Below are 20,043 nucleotides of genomic sequence, written 5' to 3'. Positions count from 1 at the left end.
TTTAGAATCTGTTGTCCGGACGCTGAAATAGTTGTTATTCATAATAGTTATCGTTCTTGGTTTGAACAGGTCTGACAGATGTTTAAACTTATGTCTTGTGAATTCATATAGAATAATTTTATATTATGTTTCTCAAAAGTGCTGTAGGCCTATATTTAGGTGTAAAGCCTTTTTAATTAGCAAAAAATACTGAGGGCAATTCTTTCAATCTCTGTAATTCTTTCAGACCGTGGCCTGCATTTAGAGGCTTGTGCAGCATTCATTAAATTAAAAGGGTGTATATTTAGAAACAGAAATGTTAGCGCAGAAAGCTCTGTTTTTATTGTGTGAACGGCCTCTGCCACACCCTCGTGTTTCACGTGCAGCTGGGTGAGAAGCAGCGCCTCCGCGCGCACTGAATGCTTACGGAACTGTCGCGAGGAGGAGGCGAGCACTCGCAGCATCAGCAACACACACATCCACACACACACGCACACACGCACACGCACACACACACACACACGCACACACACATACACAAAGAGGTCAGCTTGTGTGCTGCGACTTGAATGGAAGATAACCGAGTGCCGCGAGACACAATAAAGGAACCATAGGACCTGATCGCAGTGCCGTGCCGTGCCGTCACAGACGCTGGAGAGGTAGGAGACGATCAAACATTTGTTTGAACTGCATAGCTTTGTCGGTGATACTGACCTTGTCATATAGCCCATCTTCCAAAATCCACCATTCTTCACAGATGTGTGTGCAGCTGGGGAGGCATGAAGATGTCTTGGGCTGCATTTGGCGTTGAAATGCATGATATAAGATCTGTCATTGTGTAGAAAACGCCGTCGATACGTTTGCATCATCACATCAATCTGCCCCCTCCATATGTTGCCTTTTATTAGCCTATTTATGAATGACAGTCGTTTTGATTAGGTGATGCTGTGGATTACTTATATACGTCCGCAAGAGTCGTCAGTCATTCATAATATGCTTACGGGAACTGGTGCAGGCAATTGATGGTGCCCTGAGCTTTAGTGTCGTTTTCTCTCACGATGCATACCTGCCACAATGCATGCTTTTGTGGCAAAAGATGCCATCGATAGCATTGCTCGTTCCTACAAACGACGTGATGGCTAGTTACTATTTAAATAACACAAATATACATGCACTGATACGCTTTATTATCATTACTTAAAGCAAGAGAGGCGTCAATACTCATTATACCAAGAATATTTTTAATAGACAGTGTCTGGCCTAATTTTTCATCTTTTATCATGACGTAACGATGATGTAATGCCTAACTGTAAATTGAATTTCAGTTTTGTTTCTTTGTTGTGTTTGCTATCAGGTCCACACTATTTAAACACCCTGATGTGGTGTACATGCATGAGTTGTTTATTGCGTATCTAACATTGCTCTTATATTGTTGAAGGCTCACTAATGTGAGGATGATAGTGTCAATAACACGCACATAAACCTTACACTTACTATATAAGATTAGGATTTTATTCTCACTTTATACATAACTCATGAATGAATGGATGAATTGATGGTTTTTCATTGGATTTACAGACAGATGATGATATTCAGCAGTCTTAGCTGTAATTATGTGTTTTCTTGCATGGAAATGAAATTTAATCAAAGTAATTTCACTCTGAATTGCTTGGCTCACATGCTTTTAGGATTAGGGATGCACTGGTATTACAATTTATGACTAAATATGATAAACTGAGAAGTATTTAAACTATTTTGTAAAAATGAAAATCAATAATAAAACAAATGAAACACTGAATACTAAACACAAATGAATTTAGACATTACAACATTTTAATTTACAGCATTAAATATTCATATATTCATTCAGATTAGCCAAAGATTACATTTAACCATGTTATTAAATTATTAGCATTTTCAAAATTAACTTTTGGTGAGTGTTAGATGAAGGTAGGAATGTAAAAAATAGTGGAAATGAACATGCACAATTCAATCCCATATTGACTAAAGAAAACCTAATGGCCAGTAACCAATATGGTATATTATGCATTCCTATCAATGGTTGAAAACCAAAAATTGACTTAGTTATGAAATCATAATTTAAACTGAAAGGTCATGAATCCTCAATGGAAAAATCGAAATATCTGACAAAATATTATATTAAAAATGGAACATATTATTAAAACACACTGGATTAGCACATAAAATCAGCGTGAAGAAACAAGGAGAAATGTTCTTTAAATGCACAAAATTTACAGCTACACACGCAAGCTACCTTACTCCTCGTTGAATTTGACATTCTTGGGCCTGCCATTTGAAAGGTAAAAATGTCCATTTTTATGACATGAAACAGCCTCAGAAGTTCCCACTGTTGACCTCAGTTTGAGGGCATGTTCCTCTTATTCACCCTGGAGATTTGTGTGTTCAAGTAGAGGAAACCAGAGAAACTGCTCCCTAGGCTACCTCCCACTGTAAATAATTCATGAAAAGGCCAATTAATATTAATCCATAAAAAGTACTGCGTCAATACAAGTTGACCAGTGAAGGGGAAAGGCCTTGTGTGTTTGACTGGAGTGTCTATGCTTTTGTTGGTGCGACAGACGATCCCACAGCATAATCTGAATAAGGTTACACATCTTTAGACAACAGTGGGTGTGCCTTAAGCATGCTGGACTTTATATGATGTTATTTTCCACCACAATATGACCTAATTAAACCCACTTTAGTATGCTCACGGATTGGACGTGACAGACATTGGCCCCAAAACATTATGTGGTATAACATTGCCCTCTAGTGTAGTACGACACAGATAGACAATAGTAATACAGAGTTATCCATTGATCCCTAGAGGAATTCATATTGCCTTTGGCTGCAGACATTAAAATAGATGGGCATCGATAGTCACTATCAAACAGTGCCTTAATAGGCACTTATAGAGTAACATTACCCTCAGATATAAGGTAACACAATCTGCACTTTGGTATCATTAGAAATGATTTTTCATAAGCAGAGATGTACATTTGAAAACATCACATGAAGTAAGACGTGTTACATCTGAACTGAGAAATACAATTGAATGCATGTATGAAATCAGGAAAATGTTGCCTAGACACTAGAACACAACATTGCTGACATGTAGGTCAGTCAATTAGTCGGGGCAAGTAGCGTTTTACATGCAGTTGAGGTTAAAAGCTTCAGAGTTCAGTTGGTTTTCTGTCCTTATTAGTGTAAACTAGACGATTTTTGCATATTTAACATGCTTATACTTTTATGTTGTTAAGTTTTTGAATTAAACCCTTACATCTATCTGAATAATTTCATAATTAATAATGAATTATCATTTAATAATTCATCTGAAGGAATGTTGCTTTGACTAAGGGTGTGTTTACACTTGTAGTTCGGGTCTCTTGGCTCTTTTGGTCCGGACCAAAAAAGAAAATGATACATTTAGTTCTGGTTCGTTTAGCGTCCCCACTGTCATTTTTAACACAGAACTTTCAGATACAAAACAAATGACATAAGAATAAAGTCACAATCTGATCGGACAGCTTTTATGACGTATATGTATGTGTACTGTACATATGGTGGTATTTTTACCAGCTTATAACTCACAAAGAGCACAAACAGCAGGAATTCCTCCATTGCACTGAGATCTGCTGCAAGGAGATGGCTGTTCCAGTGCCTGTACAGAACTGTAATGGTAATACCCATGACAAGAAGAAACAGGTATGCTTGAGCATTTTGTACTTGTGACATCACTTCTTGTTTTCGGGTTTATTTAAGTGTCTTTGATCAGCGTTGCATTCATATATCAGTTAAACCGCACCAAAGTTTGTTTGCAAGTGGAATGAGACCCCCTGAAAAGGTGGGTCTCGTTCTGCATGTTTGTTGTGCACCAGGGTTCACACTTATTCAAACGAACCGCACTAGCAGTGTAATCACCCAGGTGAAAAACAAGTACACTTCCATAATGTACTTAAAGTGCTCTATTTTCACGCACTAATTTTGTACTTAATATACTAAAAACGATTCTTTAGAATATGAACTAAAATGCACTTTTAACATACTATCTCTGCATTTAAAAAATGTATTTAGTTACCACTTGTAGCTCACTTGAACCTGTATCTTTCATACACTAGTACATACTACAAGTGGTAACTAAATACATTTTTTAAATGCAGAGATAGTATGTTAAAAGTGCATTTTAGTTCATATTCATTGTGTCTCAAAATAGCACAGTTGAGTACACTTAGATGATCTTAAGTTTATCTTAAGAAGTACTAAAGAATCATTTTTAGTATATTAAGTACAAAATTAGTGTGCAAAAATAAGTACATTATGGAAGTACACTTGTTTTTCACCTGCGCACTCCAGTTCATTTTAATCGAACCAAACCTGCCAAGGGTAAACACACCCTAAGACTGGTGTGGAGGACCAGACATGCACACAAAACTATTGGCCTGAATCTCAAGTAGCTGAACAAAATCAGTACAGAGCACTGTTAACAATGACACTGCACAAATTTCTGTACAAAAAGAGGGATATTGTAATATCTAGACACAAGAACAGAGGGGTTAGAAAAACAGACTGACAAAACAAAGACCAGATTTGTCCGATTCTAATGGATTGCGATATTCTGACATGCAGATGCTTTTTTTATTTGTTCTGAATAAAAACAGAGGGACCGCATATATGTGTGTGTGTTTGATCGAGACTGCGACAGGACACAGTTAGGAAATCTGTGTCTGTCAGGGCACACACTGTAATTACATTACCTGGTTCAACCCAGTTCCTCCTCTCATTTTAATCAGCAACACTGTATGCTGTAAGTAAGACGTTTTAGCTGCGCTATTATAGCTGCTGCCCCACAGCAATAATTTCAACGTTAAAGCATCTCTAATTTCACCCAAACCACAAAGTCATGTTGTACAGAAAATATCTTTCCAGAACACAGGTCGGTCCTTGGGTACACAAAACTTTGACCTCCGATACAATTACAATGCAGTGGCAAGACTTTGAATTTTCTGGTCCGGACTAGTTAGTGCTGGTTTGGTGCTGGTCTTGTACACATAGGCTCTCTATCAGCAAAAGGAGTGATAGTCTTTATCGTGTAGCTGGTTGACTAAAAACATGTTGCTAGTTAAAAAGCCTGGTGGAAACACTAAAAAAAATATATAGTTTTGTCATTATATTTCATTTTTAATTATTTTCTCTTACTGAATAACAGGATTCAGCATTCTTTCCATATTCTAAACACATATGGGTGAGAAATTATATGATTGTTTTTCTATTTTTAGCATACTGCTAAAATAATGTAATACTATGCTTAAAAACTTTTGAAATACCACAAATGTGTCACGTCTTTAAGTGTTTACCTTAAGCACCTTGGTTCTGTGCTAATGTGATAACAGGTTCATTAATAAGTTTATATAGATAGATAGATAATGGCAAAACCTGCATTTGTTATTTTTATGTGACCACACTGTACTATCAAGTTGATAAATGATTAACGACTGACTGGAAATCACATTTCCAACATATCAATTAAAACTGAGACCATAAAGTTGTTCTCGGTGGATTCATATTCTATAGTTAGAGATCACTGGAGGCCATGTGTTTTATTGGAGTGGGCTGCTGGTCTTGGCCTGTTCTTCTGCAGATCTTGAAAGGTAATGTTTTGAGATTGAATCTGATTCCTCGATGATTCCCTTCTGTGTCTGTTCTGTGGGAGTTTTTATTAAACGCCAATATTCACTGCCAGAGTGAGTCACTACAGTCTCTGAAGTTTAACACATCCTTCCAGTGCAGGCTATTCTGAATCTCGAAACACCTTCAAGATAATGAACTTATTTTTAGAACTGAAAACAAACAATTGAAAGTAGCAATGTTGAAGTGGCAGCGTACAATTCCCACACCACTGATGCAATAATGACTGTTTCCAAATAAATACTACACATTTCTCCCTGCCCCCATCTATCATTGTTCAACCAAGAACTCCTGCTCCACACGCTGATATGCTGGACTCAGAAGGTTTGTCTAGCAAGCTAGTTTGCAAGTGGTTTACTAACAGATGTCTCTCCACATTAAACTGAGACAGGAAAATTGATTTTTACATCAAGAAAACTGCACACATCAGCTTATAGGGTCTAAATACTTTTGCAAGGTATTGCATGTTCAGTTTATTAGTAAATATAGATATGTTCACATGTTAACATTTGTAACCATTTATGCTAACTGCTAAGTGTTCTTGTCCTTTGAGACTGCATTTTATCCTATAAGATCTATAATAACTTTCCAGTAACAAGGAACATTTACATAAGTAATATTGAACAGCGAATTTTGACTGGGTGCAACATGAGGGGCAGGCAAGGTGTGAAATTTTATATAACTCCTCCCCGAACTTCCCACTGCCCTGTATCGTGCTCTCTCATCATCTGTAGGTCATCAGCGATGTATTTTTCAGTCAGAACTCATTTCACACAGCAGGATTTTGAATCACCGACAGGTCCAGATATTTAGCATGCCAAATATTTCATGGGCGATTCTCTCAGATTGCGTCTTTGATAATTCACACTGCACCATTGTCACTCATGTGAACAAGCATTGATTTGCCTCTGGATTTGTTAACCATTTTGCAAAAACTGTCAGGGAGTGAATATCGGGGCTAAAATCATGCAGTGTAAACTCGGCATAACTTGTAAAGACAGTCTGCTCCTTCACTCCTATGAATCAGCGTTGTTGAACAAATAGGTTAGGGAATGATTACTGGAGACTTACTGGTGTGACAGGAAGATTCACCTAAACCTAACCCCACCACTGATGCAAAGACAGACAGTCTGGAACATCAAACAGAGTGATACAAACCGTGAAAAGTCCCTGTTTATATCCATTTATATTAGCACTTCTTGACCAGTCAGATTTGAGAACCAGAACTAACTTAATTATAATTAATCAGAACCTACTTCACATTAAGTGCCTTTCACTAATCATTTGATAAAATGCACTTATTTCATGTAATTACGTTTGTAATTAATTTCTATTACCCTTAACCCACTTATAAGCCTATCCCCACCACAAAACCTTACCTGTATCCCACTTTAAAGAGAATGCGCGTTGAAGACTGAAGACAGTAAAGTCGATATTTTGGGAGTTTTTTGCTTCATAAAATTAAGGTTAAACCACTGATGTCACATGGACTATTTTAACAATGTTCTTATTACCTTTCTGGGCCTTTAACGTGGTAGTTACATTGCTGTCTATGCAGGGTCAGAAAGCTCTCGAATTTTATCAAAAATATCTTAATTTGTGTTCCGAAGATGAACAAAGGTCTTATGGGTTTGAAACGGCATGAGGGTGAGTAATGACAGAATTTTCATCTTTGGGTGAACTATCCCTTTAATCGCAGCAAAAGTGTTTTAAAATACAGCATGAACTCGATTAGTACATTGAATTTGTTTTTGACACAAGTACATAGGAAAGACACGTAATATAAACTGGGATCATTCATCATGCCAACTAAACTAAAATGTATGTACTACTTTTTTATATAATACTATAATGTAATGATGTGCGTTATATACATCTACTTTTGTATTTGATGTTGATTTAACTTTATAAGTGACAGCCATTAAGGTTCTGATTGAGAATGTTAATTAAGTAATAGATTCAACTTAAATGCATGATGTGCTGTGTTTTATATGGTTAGAAAATTAGTAAGTCTACTTCAAATTGCTCCTTAATAATAAAGTTAATTCGTGACACTGGAGACAGGTAGCAGTTTCTGTCGCTATTGATCACCACATGTCTTTATTCAGTTAATGGAGGCCCTTGTTCTTTGAAATTGTTTTAACACAATACACACACGCATCCTCACATACGCTGACAAACAAGCTTACAGTCACAGTCTTTGTGTGTGTTGGGCAGTTTGAAATGATCAATGCATGTCTGTTCTTCTTGCCCCTGGTAAGCTGGCCAATGAACAAAGTGTCATTCTGTGAGCAGCAACAGAGACGTCAGTATGAACCAGCACACTACCTCACCATCATCACCCACTTTCTCCTCTCTCAAACACATTCTAGGATTGTTTTCAGCCACATGTGTAAACACATCTCAGGCATAGGCCACTAAGCTCTCACATAGGACATCATGCAAACAAAAATCCCACGAGGAGCACACAAAAACATACATTGTAAGAGTTTTATGGCAGTATGAATATGCATACCATCATTTTTCACACTGTATTCAATAATGGAGATGTTTGTGAATTCATCATTCATCGCAGATATATGCGTCCTCATGTTCGCACTACAACACACACAGTTATAAGCATTCTTGAGTTCTCTGTGCACCTGTGCAATGTGACACCTGACTCTAGGTAATAGCGTAGCTCCACAGTAACAGCAGGCAAGTGGAACAGCTACACATTCATACACGCATACATTCTAGCCTCTTACCCAGATAAATCGACAACCAGGTAAGCCTTTATTCTTGCGTACACCTTCGACCATATATGCGATAAAGTGTTTGTTTTTTTTGCGTAATGCATGCGGCATGATAGCGTTAAACACAGTAGGCCTCTGTTCATGGAACTGCCATTATCTCTCGCCAGCTCCACATCCTCAAAGGCTCATTGTGTCTGTCTTATTGCATGCATTGTAATGAAAATAAATGTATGCACATTCAATGATAACAGTGTGTTAGAACCAAGGGTCAATAGCTTTTTGTTTATTTTGGTGTAAAATATAATATATGTGTGTAAAATTGACCTTTTTGTATAGAATTTTTTAAATACAGTTTTATTTTAATAGTTATTTTAATAGTCATGAAATGCATCATGTTTGTGTGTGTAGGTACACAATGTATCACATGATTACGCTACAATTCTTGTTATGAATGTTTCCTTCTTTTGTAGTTGTTTCAGACCTCACACTTATATCTTTGTTCCTTTTATCTTTATATATGGTATTTAAAACTTTGGGGTCAGTAAGATCTTGATTATTTTTTGAAGGAAATACTTTTTTTCAGCAAGGAGGCATTTGTATTGATCAAAGTGACAGTAAAGACATTTATAATGTTGAAAGAATTCAAATAAATGCTGTTCTTTTGAACTTTCTGTTTACCAAAGAATCTTCAAAAATTGTATCACATGCAAGTAACACAGCTGTTTTCAACATCATTAATAATAATAAATGTCAAAGCAAATGATCATATTAGAATGATTTCTGAAGGATTGTGTGACACTGAAGACTGGAGTAATTGTTTCCCAATATTACTGTGTTTTTGATTAAATAAATGCCACCTTGATGACCATAAGAGACTTCTTTCAAAAACATTACTGAACCTAGATGTTTGAACAGTAGTGTATATAAATAATAATTCATTTAATAATTTAGACCAAAATGAAATTCTACCTTTATGCATTACAGAATCATCGTTTTTCAAAACAGCCTAGACTAGCACCTTGCAGATTCACATAACCAACCTTCTGCACAGTTTTTTTTTTCAATCCTACATAAATGACTTGGAGAAAGAGAGAAGGGCTGACTAAAGAGCTTGCTCATGTCTGTGACTGCAGACTGAGTACTGAGACAAAGTAGTTGCATAAAATGTCTATTTGGCGGATCAGGAGGCTACTGAAGTGGTGTAGTGTTAAAGTAGTGTTTAAAATCATTATTTGCCATATATATTATATACTTAATATATATGTTATATTATAAGGGATAGTGGGACTCGTTGTCACATGGGGAAGTTGCCACAATGGCCATACTGTATATTTCATTAATTAGGTTTTTACAATTTGTACTAAAGCTTGTTTGTTTGCAGTTGTTTGTGTGTCAGATTCAAATTCTTAAATCTTAAAATAAATAATTTTTATGAATTGTGTCCTTCAAACAAAAAGAGTCAACTATTTATTTGAACAAAGTTGAACTATGTTCTAGACATTTTTATAGAGTATTCAAAAAAGATATGTTGGGGCAATTTGTGATGTTTTATATGTTATAATGTAATATAATTTGATATTTTCATTTATACTACAATATTTTACATGTATATTTAGTTGAAGGTTAACCCACAAAGTGCTGTATGTTTTTCCTGGGTAATATTGTTCAAGGTGGGTATTGAAATTGACTTTGAATCAACGTAAAAAGTGTGACAACTAGCCCCGGTTCCTATTTATATTACTGCAAGTTACACAGGGTTCAGTTCATAAGAGTAATGTTTGGATCAGAATTGCCTGGTTCATAATGTTGAAGTCGAGCTTTGAAAGGCAATCCTAAAATCCAATGAGGTCTTATGGGCTATTGATGAAAGATCTGTGTTCATCTGATCTCCATAACCATCATTCATCCAGAACCAACACAATTAGATTTATTAGCCTTCATACTTCAATAAAGACTTTTAAGATATGGCATGCTATTATTACTATATTTAATAGAGCTCTATAAGCTGTGATTCAATGGTTTTGTTATATTTTTCCCTAAAGCACCAAGGAGCAGCGACAGAGCTTTGTAAATCAAGGTGCAGAAGGTTGAATCCATGTTCCCTAAGGTTTTCCTTCAGTGGTGTGCAGCTCTTTCCAGCTGCGCGGCTGAACTAGGTAAAAGTGTGCTTTTGTGCTCAGTAAGCACAGGCAGCTAGGCAAGCTTTGCTATACGCTGTGCAGTCAGCCATCCCATTTTGCTTCAGTGATTTCTAGCTGTTCCTTCAAGCCGTTCCATTGTACAAGTGAAGCTAGCTTGCTATCATAATAATATACGGCCCTTCGTGCAAAACAAGAACATTTCACCCCTGATACTTAATGCATTACATGTGATTTGCTTAATGTGCAGGCATTACTGACAGCCTCAAGCCCTGTGTTATGTATTTAGGCTAGAATCACAGCTACGCAGCCCGTCTTTATTTAAAAATGCCCACTCTGACCATCATCCTATAGTATCTAATGCAGCTCTGCTGTGCCTTTCGTTCTGTGTAGACAAAATGCTACATCAGAACCACCCTAAATGTTGCTGTTGTCATAGCAATAACCACACATGTTGTGTTCTATTAGCTGTGCATGAGAATCAACACAGAAGGCAACATTATGCTAAAAAAATGGCCATGAACAATGTTGTAAAATTGTGATTCCTGTGTAAATGCATTTATGTTGCCTCTAGGCCACATTGCAAACATTGTATATTCTGCTTCAAATGCTCTATGCCTCTTTTGTGGAAAGATTGCTTAATCAATGCTAATTCTTCTAAGACAGCATCTGGAAAGTCTGCTATTAAGGCAAGGTTAACTTCACAAAGCAATATCAAAAACAGTTCATTTACACTACTGTTCAAATACACTGCTGTTCAGGTTTTTTTTGAAAGAAATTGCTTTCAGAACATGAAATCGCTCTCCAATGCTGCATTTATTTGATCCAATATACAGAAAAAATTAATTTTGTGAATTGTATTTTTTTACAATTGAAAATAACTGTTTTCTATTTGAATATATTTTAAAATGTAATTTATTCTTGTGATGGTGAAGCTGAATTTTTCAGCAGCCATTACTCCAGTCTTCAGTATCACATGATCTTTCAGAAATCATTCTAATATGCTGATTTGGTGCTAATTTACTTTCACTTTTGATCAATTAAATGCATCATTGTTAAATAAAAATATTAATTTCTTCTGTTTGAACAGTATTGTATTTAGCCTTAGTGACTAACTTTAGCTGTTAGCCGCTGCAGCAGATCACTAGCGGTGCTACTTCATCTTTCATAAATTTTATTTGCAGTATTTAAGAACACTCAGTGGGTGTGTCATCTTGGTTTTACAATCCATTTATAAGGGTCATTATGGTATCTACGATGACTTATAATAATGACTCGCATAGCTTTTAGGTTCAGGAGTTACAGGGGCACCATTCCAGGAATCCACTTACATATTATAGCCCACTGGTTTGGTCAAATAGAGGCAGGTATGGGGTAGAAATGTTTGTAATGATGGTTAGAGCTGCTCTTTGTGATATAGCCTAGTAGTGAGGTCAGTCTGTACCTTTAAACATCAGCAGTGGGTTAAATTAGCGATGTAGCAGCTAGAGCTAACTTACTGCAGCGCTGCTGCTGCCTTTTCTGTTTGTCTTTTCAATGTCCTGCTGCAGTGCATGTGGCTGCGACTTGCGCTTTTAGCCATCATTATTTTGTCTGGAGCTTCTATGCACACAACACAAGCATCATTGGCTAATATGTGCATGTGTACCATAACATGACAAACACGCACACAGTTTCGACCGTGTGCACACTTGTGTCGCCGTCTCAGATGCATGTGCACAAACACATCTGGACCAGAATCAAAAACAGACAAGCTTTTTTTGTCACAGCTGAGCCTGCTTAGACAGAGAGAGACTTTCAGGATGACCCTGTGAGCCGTTAGAGGACACTGTCTTCTCATACAAAGAGAAACAACACAATTGCACATAAAGAGGATGCAAGTTTGCTGTGTTTAACAGTTAGTGCAACACTGTGCTGCCAAAAGGTTTTTGTCTGCCAAAAGGAATACAGGCTTGGAATGTGTTTTGATAACCAACGACATTTTAAATCTTGGCATTTTGTGTCCTGGCATTCCGAATGAACGCATGTAAAAATCAGAGCAGCAATATGGAACAATAAAACCTAATTTGGGGAACTTTAGTGCTTAATTAAAATGATATTATGCATGAGAATTTGAATGGATTCTGTGGTAATCTGTTAACAAAACAATTCACATTTTTGCTTTTTTAATATGCTGATTTGCAGTAACTTGTATGGGGATCCATTAACATAAGATGGTAGAAAAAGTGCTTCTTAAATAGCCATTAATTTCGACTGCTGAGCAAGCACATATCTGATGTGATAATGCACTCTACTGTACCTATATGGAGGTAGAGTGCTTACTACAAACAACTGTGATTCACAGACACAATACTTTGCAGTTTCATCTATCTATCTATCTATCTATCATATATTTTTTTTTATTTCAGTTCTTTTTATTTTTATTTCAGTTCAGTCATTTTAGTAATTCAACTCAAACTTGTTTCAGTAAATTGCCAAAATTGCAATTTTCATTTTTTTTTTTTACATTTTCATCTAATATTTTCATCTATTTAATATACAGTTTTAGTTTTACTTTTAGTGGACAATAACACTGCCACAGCCTACTGTAAAAAGACAATAAATTATGTTTGTCTGTATGAAGACCCTAGTAAAAAAGCAATTTAAATTTAAAATACATTTATTTTATACTAAGTATAGTTCAAATCTACTAACATATTTACTGACATATCGCTCGAGACTTACCGATATAAAATTTATCATTAACCTTTATTTAGAGTATTACCTGTGCACAATACACATTTCTTAATATTAAACCTGAAATGTGTTTTAATGTCACTATTGATGAGGATCGTATGATCTTTGAATAATATTGGTCTTTAAATGCAAGATATTTAAAGTCTACCTAAAGTGTACTTGCAATAGTTTAGTTGGACCTCAACACTACTTCTGCACAATTAAAGTGCACTAAGCACAAAATTAGTTGTTCCAGTTTAGCAGACTTTAAGTATACCAAAAGTACAATTTCAGGGTATTTTTATTAAGTACATAAATATGTAAATGTATTTGTCATATACTTAGCATGAAATAAATGTATTTCAAATAAATCTCAAAATATTTCAAATACATTTTATTATATTCATTTTTCACTAGGGGAGTCCATTTTCTTTTTAGCACATGGCATTATTTTCTATCTATATTAGAATTGTATATAAATTAGAAGTATTGTTCACAGATTGTTCATACAGTCAGCTGATCATTATGAAAAAACAGAAACAAAAAAACAAATCCAAACAGGGTTGTCAGGAGGGTTGTCTTATGTTATCCTGAAGGGATTTATTTTGCAATAATGAGCAGATGATTGTAATAGCCCATTTATAGGCTACTAAATAAAATAAAAACTAAACAAATAAAATGGACATTGAATATTTAAGTTGCAATAGTTGTAGAGGCATTACAGATAGATATGACATTATATAACACAGCTATATAAGAGAAGTCAGGTACATAGCAAACAAAGAAAACAATATGTTTGTGTGCATTTTTATCAATCATGGTAGCAGTACATTATTAAATTATAACCAAAAAGCATGGCCTTACACAGCCATATCACCCTGCAGCCCAAGACCGGTTGCCCATGGAAGCTAACCAGGGCTGAGCCTGGGAGAACTAGGTTGCTGTTGGAAGAGGTGTTAGTGAGGCCAGCAGGGGGTGCTCACCCTACAGTCTGTGTGGGTCCTAACGCCCCAGTATAGTGACGGGGACACTATACTGTAAAAAAGCACAGTCTTTCGGATGAGATGTTAAACCGAGGTCCTGACTCTCTGTGGTCATTAAAAATCCCATGACACTCATCGTAAAGAGTAGGGGTGTAACCCCGGTGTCCTGGCCAAATTCCCTCCACTGGCCCTTGTCTATCATGGCTTCCCAATAATCCCCATCCACTTGATTGGCTCTATGACTCTCTCTCCTCTCCACCTGTAGCTGGTGTGTGGTGAGCGCACTGGCGCCGTTGTCCTGTGGCTGCCGTCGCATCATCCAAGTGGATGCTGCACACTGGTGGTGGTTGAGAAGAGACCCCCCACATGATTGTAAAGCGCTTTGGGTGTATTGCAATACACATTAAAGCGCTATATAAATGCATTCATTCATATATCCAGACTCAGATGCAGTCCCCTTAGTATAAGGTTGTGATATGTCTGAAACATGAGGAATTTTGTTCTTCAATTCTTAGCAAATTCCCACTGAGAAAAGACAAAGAGATGGTCGTGTTATTCGCAAACAAGCAATTGCAAAAATATAAACCCAGGACTAAAAGCAGACTAGACTGTGTACAAGCACAAACAGACTATGATGACAATAAAAACAGAGGTCAAGCATTTGAAAAAAAAGGGCCAAGAAGCACCAAGAAGGAAAATAAGGAAAAGCAATACAAGTATCTCATGATCTCTGTAAGCCTTTCTATCTCCTATTATTGTCATCATGTCCTTCCATTTTCTTTTCAGACTTGCACACACAAACCAAACACATCAATGAGGAAAATACCTCTGTGTTCACACTTATCCCCCCTCTACCCTTGCTGCAGACAAAGCCCGTCGTAACCATGACGACGGACAGTAAGGAGGTTAAGCTCGACGCGCGGGTAGAGGTAATAGTATCTGAAGGCCCAGGTAAACAAAAACAGAGTGAGGATCTTTGCAAACGGCCTGCTCTTAAAGTGACAGTGACTAGATGCCACAAAACGTCAGTGCTGTCTCTTTAAGAACTGTGTGGTGTGGGCACAAAAACAAAAAGTATTGTGTGCTGTGTCTACATGCATGAGCCTGTGTGTCTTTAAAGGAAAGTTCACTCAAAAATTACAATTCTGTCAGTTTTTACTCACCCGCATTTCTTTAAAAACCTGTATGATTTTTTTCTTCTGTGGAACACAAAAGGAGAAATATTATAGATTTTCTTTGAAGTTGTTTTACATGCCATTACAATGAAAGAGGATGGGAAAACAGTGGATATCAAGCTTCAAAAAGGATGCAAAACCACCACAAAAGTGGTTCAAAACTTGAGCTAGATTTGGACTAGAACTTTCAAGACATAGCAAATTAATTTACAATGCAATAAGAGTTGAATGCCAAAATTTTTCATCGTAAACTTTGATCTGTTGGCTTCAGAAGTCACACGAACCACTTTTATGGTGCTTTTGTTCACTTTTTGTCCCTGGTCCTTATTCACTACAATTGCATGCAGCAGAGTGACCATCACATTCTCCAAAATTTCACCTTTTTCCCTGGGAACAATGAGAGTCATACAGATTTGAAACAACATGAGAGTGAGTAAATAATTTTCATTTCTGTGTGAATTATTCCTTAAAATATGACTTAATCACGTGTTGTTGTCCAGGGTTTACACACCTTTTCGAGTGAACCTTGTGCCCTCAAATTTTATAACCTCATTTAACTTAACATTAATATATCTCACGTGTAACTTATTTCATGCTTCCTCAGTACAGCTGAAGTGTGGCATGCTTTAGTTTGAGCTTGTTTCTTTATGTTGTTATAGATGTAGACCCATGTGTTCTCACAATCAATTACACTGCTGACAAAAGGAACAGTGCCAATTATGTTGTTAGGATAAATATATCAATTAATCATGCACTAATACTGAAATTTGGAGTGTGAGGGGAACAGGTTTAGGTGGGACAAAAAACAAGTTACTGGTTTTGCTGCGCTAGTGAGGAACATTGTACGACAAGAGTGCGAGGAGCAAGGTTGAGTATTCTTATGTTGTCAAGTGGGATGGACGTGTGTTTTAGCTTTTGTGAAGAAGTGAGGGGGACAGTCAGGTCTGAGTGAATTTATTTAGCAGTACTGACACTCATAGGAGCAGGTAGGCTGTGTTTGAGTGTATAGTGGTTGTAGTATGGAGGAGTGCAAGGGAGACACATTGAGGGCTGTTTCTCTGGCTGAGTGGTGTCCACTCACATCATATGCCTCAGTGATTGAGGACGCCTGCAGCACTGCATTGTGGGCCAGAGAAATGGAGTAGTAGCAGCTGGGAACAGACTGTGACTTGGATGAGGCTTTGAGAGGGAAATGACGAGACAAAATATGAGAAATCATAAAATCATCCAGTCATATATGCTCGTAAAGCAGTAAACTCTGGAACGGTAATAACTTCAGGAATTCGCATCAGAACAACAATAGAAGCGGTCACTGACGGCAGGTACCAAATGTCTTACTTTCTTTGTTATTGTGCCATTGTGTTTTGAGCAACAACACTTACTTACTGTGTAACTCCACACTACTTTCCACTTTTAGCCTGTAACAGATCCACGCTGATCTCACGCTGAGTGGCCCTGTCACCCCAGCCATTTCATTTGGAGCTCCTACAACACAGAGAGTCAGTCGCACACACTCTTGAGTCTTCATACACACAAACATCCATAAAAACAGAAAATACAGTCTGGAGATGTTTTGCTCTTGGCTAGTGGCGTGCTTATGGTGTACTTATAATACCTTCAGAAGGACCAAAAAGGAACCTGTAGGCTTTGTACACACATTATAATGTTACAGAATATTCCTATTTCATATAAATGCTGATCTTTGTGAACTTTTCTATTCATCAAAGAATCCTGAAAAAATCTTAAGCAGCATGACTGTTTTCACCATTAATAAGAAGAATTGTTCCTTAAGACCAAATTAGCATATTATAATTTTTTTCTGAATAATCATGTGAAAGTGCAGCTTTGTCATCAGAATAAATTGTATTTTTAATTAATCTTTGATCAAATAAACACAGCCTCGGTGAGACTTCTTTCAAAAACATTAAAAAAATCTTACAGGCCACAAACTGTCGATCAATAGTGTATATAGCTAATATTTTATTTGACATGTTTTAGATGTAATTTTATTTATAAACAGTGTTTTTGAGCTACTCTTATCTCCGTAGTGTTTATGATTCCTAATAACTTTCTAATCTCAGGAAGTGGAGCTACACTCTTTACAAATCAAAGGTCCCTTGCCTTATCATTGGTTTAATGCCGTTACATGGGAACCGTATGATTCAGTCATGCCAGCGACACTTTGCACCTGCAGATTTCCACTTTAATTGGTAGGTTGAGAATTATTCTATAAATGTTTTCTGTATGATTATTTTGGGTTGTTTTTTTTGGGAATTAGTGTAAAAGTTGCCGTTTGATTGTTGGTCATGAAGCTCAGATTATATCCTCAGTGTGTATGTTATCAGAAGTAACTGATGGGAAAGAAAGTAGCTTGTTTAGCATTAAGCAAAACCTACAACCCAGTAGAGGTTAAATGATTTGTATACCACCTTTCACAATACATATCCATCTGAACATTTAAAAAAAAAAACCTCCAGGGAAGCTGTGATTTTAGAGTAGATTTAGAGGAACCTACAATATCCCCCTGTGATACTGACCCTGAAAAATCTGCACAATATACAAGATGCTCAGTTGTTTATTCATGTAGACTGAAGTATTATTTGAGTCGTCTATTTGGGTACTTTAAAAGTTTTGCGGGTGCTGCATCAATTGTGTCCAATCGTGTGGATCACAGGGCTCACATTGATGTAAAATGTGTGAGAGGTTTAAAGTTTATCTACAGTATGTAGCTTGAAAAACCAGATGCATTTAAATTTGTTCAAGTCACATCTTGTATGCATTTGAGTGGCTGGATTGCTGTCTTTTCATAATTGTAAATACATGAAGTGTAAATACCCCCAAAGTGTTTTCAGTAAAGCATGTAAAACTCCTCTCTTCTCAAAACTAACCCTAACCTTATTACTGACAACAGCTTTATATAAAAGTGCGTCTTTAGCAGATGGCTTCTAATTGTTGGCTTTTTCTTTTTTCTGTGATGCCTTTTCAAGATCATATGGATTTATAGGATCTCAACATTACTGGATGTTTAAACAGGACATCTGGTCACCATAATTATAAAAGCCTGTCTTAGGACAAGGTCTTACCCCCAGTATAACCTGATTCCATAGCCTCTGATCTATTCTGGTCCTCCATTTCATGGACATTAATTACAAATGCTCACATTTTTGTACATACTAAAGTAAACTGTATGGTTATTGCTACTTATTGACTATTTATCACGTTTCCTTGCCCCCACCGACCCCACTTTTTACCAGAGCGGCGACGGCAGGGCAAATTCCAGCCATTCCGGCGTCTATTTGGGAAGAAGAAAAGGAGGGAAGCAGAACGTGGGTTTGAGGGATCTGAACTTAAACCTAGCCATTCCACTGATGATGTTTGCAACGGGGTGGTCTCAGTTAAGGAGGAAAATGATGAGTGTCTAAGGTAAAACTTTATAACCATTTTAGCTAGGTCCGCCTTGTATACAAAATATATTGCTTTAATTTTAGATGCTGAGTTTATTTGTTGAATTGTGTACTGAAAATATTAATAGAAATGTTCTAATTAAACAGTGTGTTAACATCTATGTTCACAGGGAGTTAAACACCCTAGGGTCCAGAGCTTTTTCACACGAGAGTGTATTTATCCCAGAGGACTCAGAGAAGACATATCCAGGACAGACAATGTCCCAGGAGAACGTTTCAGACAAAGTTAGGGACATTCAGGTGAGACTTTTCACACAAACTGTATAATTAAAAATGTTCATATGCCCACAATTACGTCTTGCACCAAACTTCACTAACACAATTTTCATATAAGCATTGCACCAAATTTATACAATTTTATGTTGGTATCTTTAGGACTTAATGTTTGCAATTCCTCTAATTTGACTAACAAGGCAGCAAAACAAAAGAAGTAGATTTTCTTTACTCTATGCTTTTGTTGACAGAGGCAAATTGGACATAATATAAAATTTGGTCAGAGACTTCCTTCACTTAGAAAGAGCGAGGGAGATGAAGGTAGCTCAGATGAAGAAGAGGTACCACAAAGTCCACTGAGGGTTCTTGCTCAGGTGGAGAATGAACCACCAGAGACCGAAACCAAGGAAAAAGTAAGTTAATCTCCAAATTATTATCCACTACTTACATAAATGCTGTGTCAGTCAAAGTTTATATATTAGCTTTGATCATTTATATGGACTGTTAAAAATCACTGCGCTGGAGATGGTCCTCACTGCAGAACACAAGATCCAGGGGGCGTGGTTGGATCTAGATCCAACTCCTCCCACCTTACATATACCTAAACCTACCCATCTCCACCCCCTGATCCCTGAACCTACCCATCTCCACCCCTAAACCTACCCGTCTCCACCCCCTGATCCCTGAACCTACCCATCTCCACCCCTAAACCTACCATCTCCACCCCCTAGATGTGGATCCAACCCCACCCCCTGGATCTTTGTTCTGCAGTGAGTGGCTACTGTTTTAGAGAGTAATGTTATAAGACAGATTACCTCACTTGCAAAAATGTACATTTATGCATTTGGCAGGCACTTTTATTGAAAGCAACTTTTAGTGCATTTAAGATATACATTTTGTCAGTAACCTTGTTGCTAATGGCATACTCTAGTTAA

The 20,043-nt window shown here is 36.9% G+C and overlaps 1 protein-coding gene across 5 annotated transcripts in view; it reads left to right on the top strand.

Moving 5' to 3' along the window:
• The first annotated feature begins 388 nt into the window (after positions 1 to 388).
• Positions 389 to 20,043, top strand: part of cracd (capping protein inhibiting regulator of actin dynamics) — a 29,685-nt gene continuing 10,030 nt past the window's right edge. For 2 of the 5 annotated variants that reach the window (XM_058756215.1, XM_058756213.1), the window contains exons 1-4: positions 389 to 638; positions 18,686 to 18,854; positions 19,006 to 19,135; positions 19,360 to 19,521. In XM_058756215.1, the coding sequence (XP_058612198.1) occupies positions 19,094 to 19,135; positions 19,360 to 19,521 (204 nt within the window). In that variant the 5' untranslated portion in view covers positions 389 to 638; positions 18,686 to 18,854; positions 19,006 to 19,093. Of the gene's footprint in view, positions 639 to 15,122; positions 17,642 to 18,685; positions 18,855 to 19,005; positions 19,136 to 19,359; positions 19,522 to 20,043 lie in introns of those variants that run through there. The other 3 variants (XM_058756211.1, XM_058756212.1, XM_058756210.1) reach the window with 3 other exon arrangements.

The sequence above is a fragment of the Onychostoma macrolepis genome, chromosome 20 (assembly GCF_012432095.1).
Source record: "Onychostoma macrolepis isolate SWU-2019 chromosome 20, ASM1243209v1, whole genome shotgun sequence".
Classification (NCBI taxonomy): domain Eukaryota; kingdom Metazoa; phylum Chordata; class Actinopteri; order Cypriniformes; family Cyprinidae; genus Onychostoma; species Onychostoma macrolepis.
The sequence above is the reverse complement of the archived record's forward strand: the minus strand, read 5'-3'. Positions and strand labels throughout refer to the sequence as shown.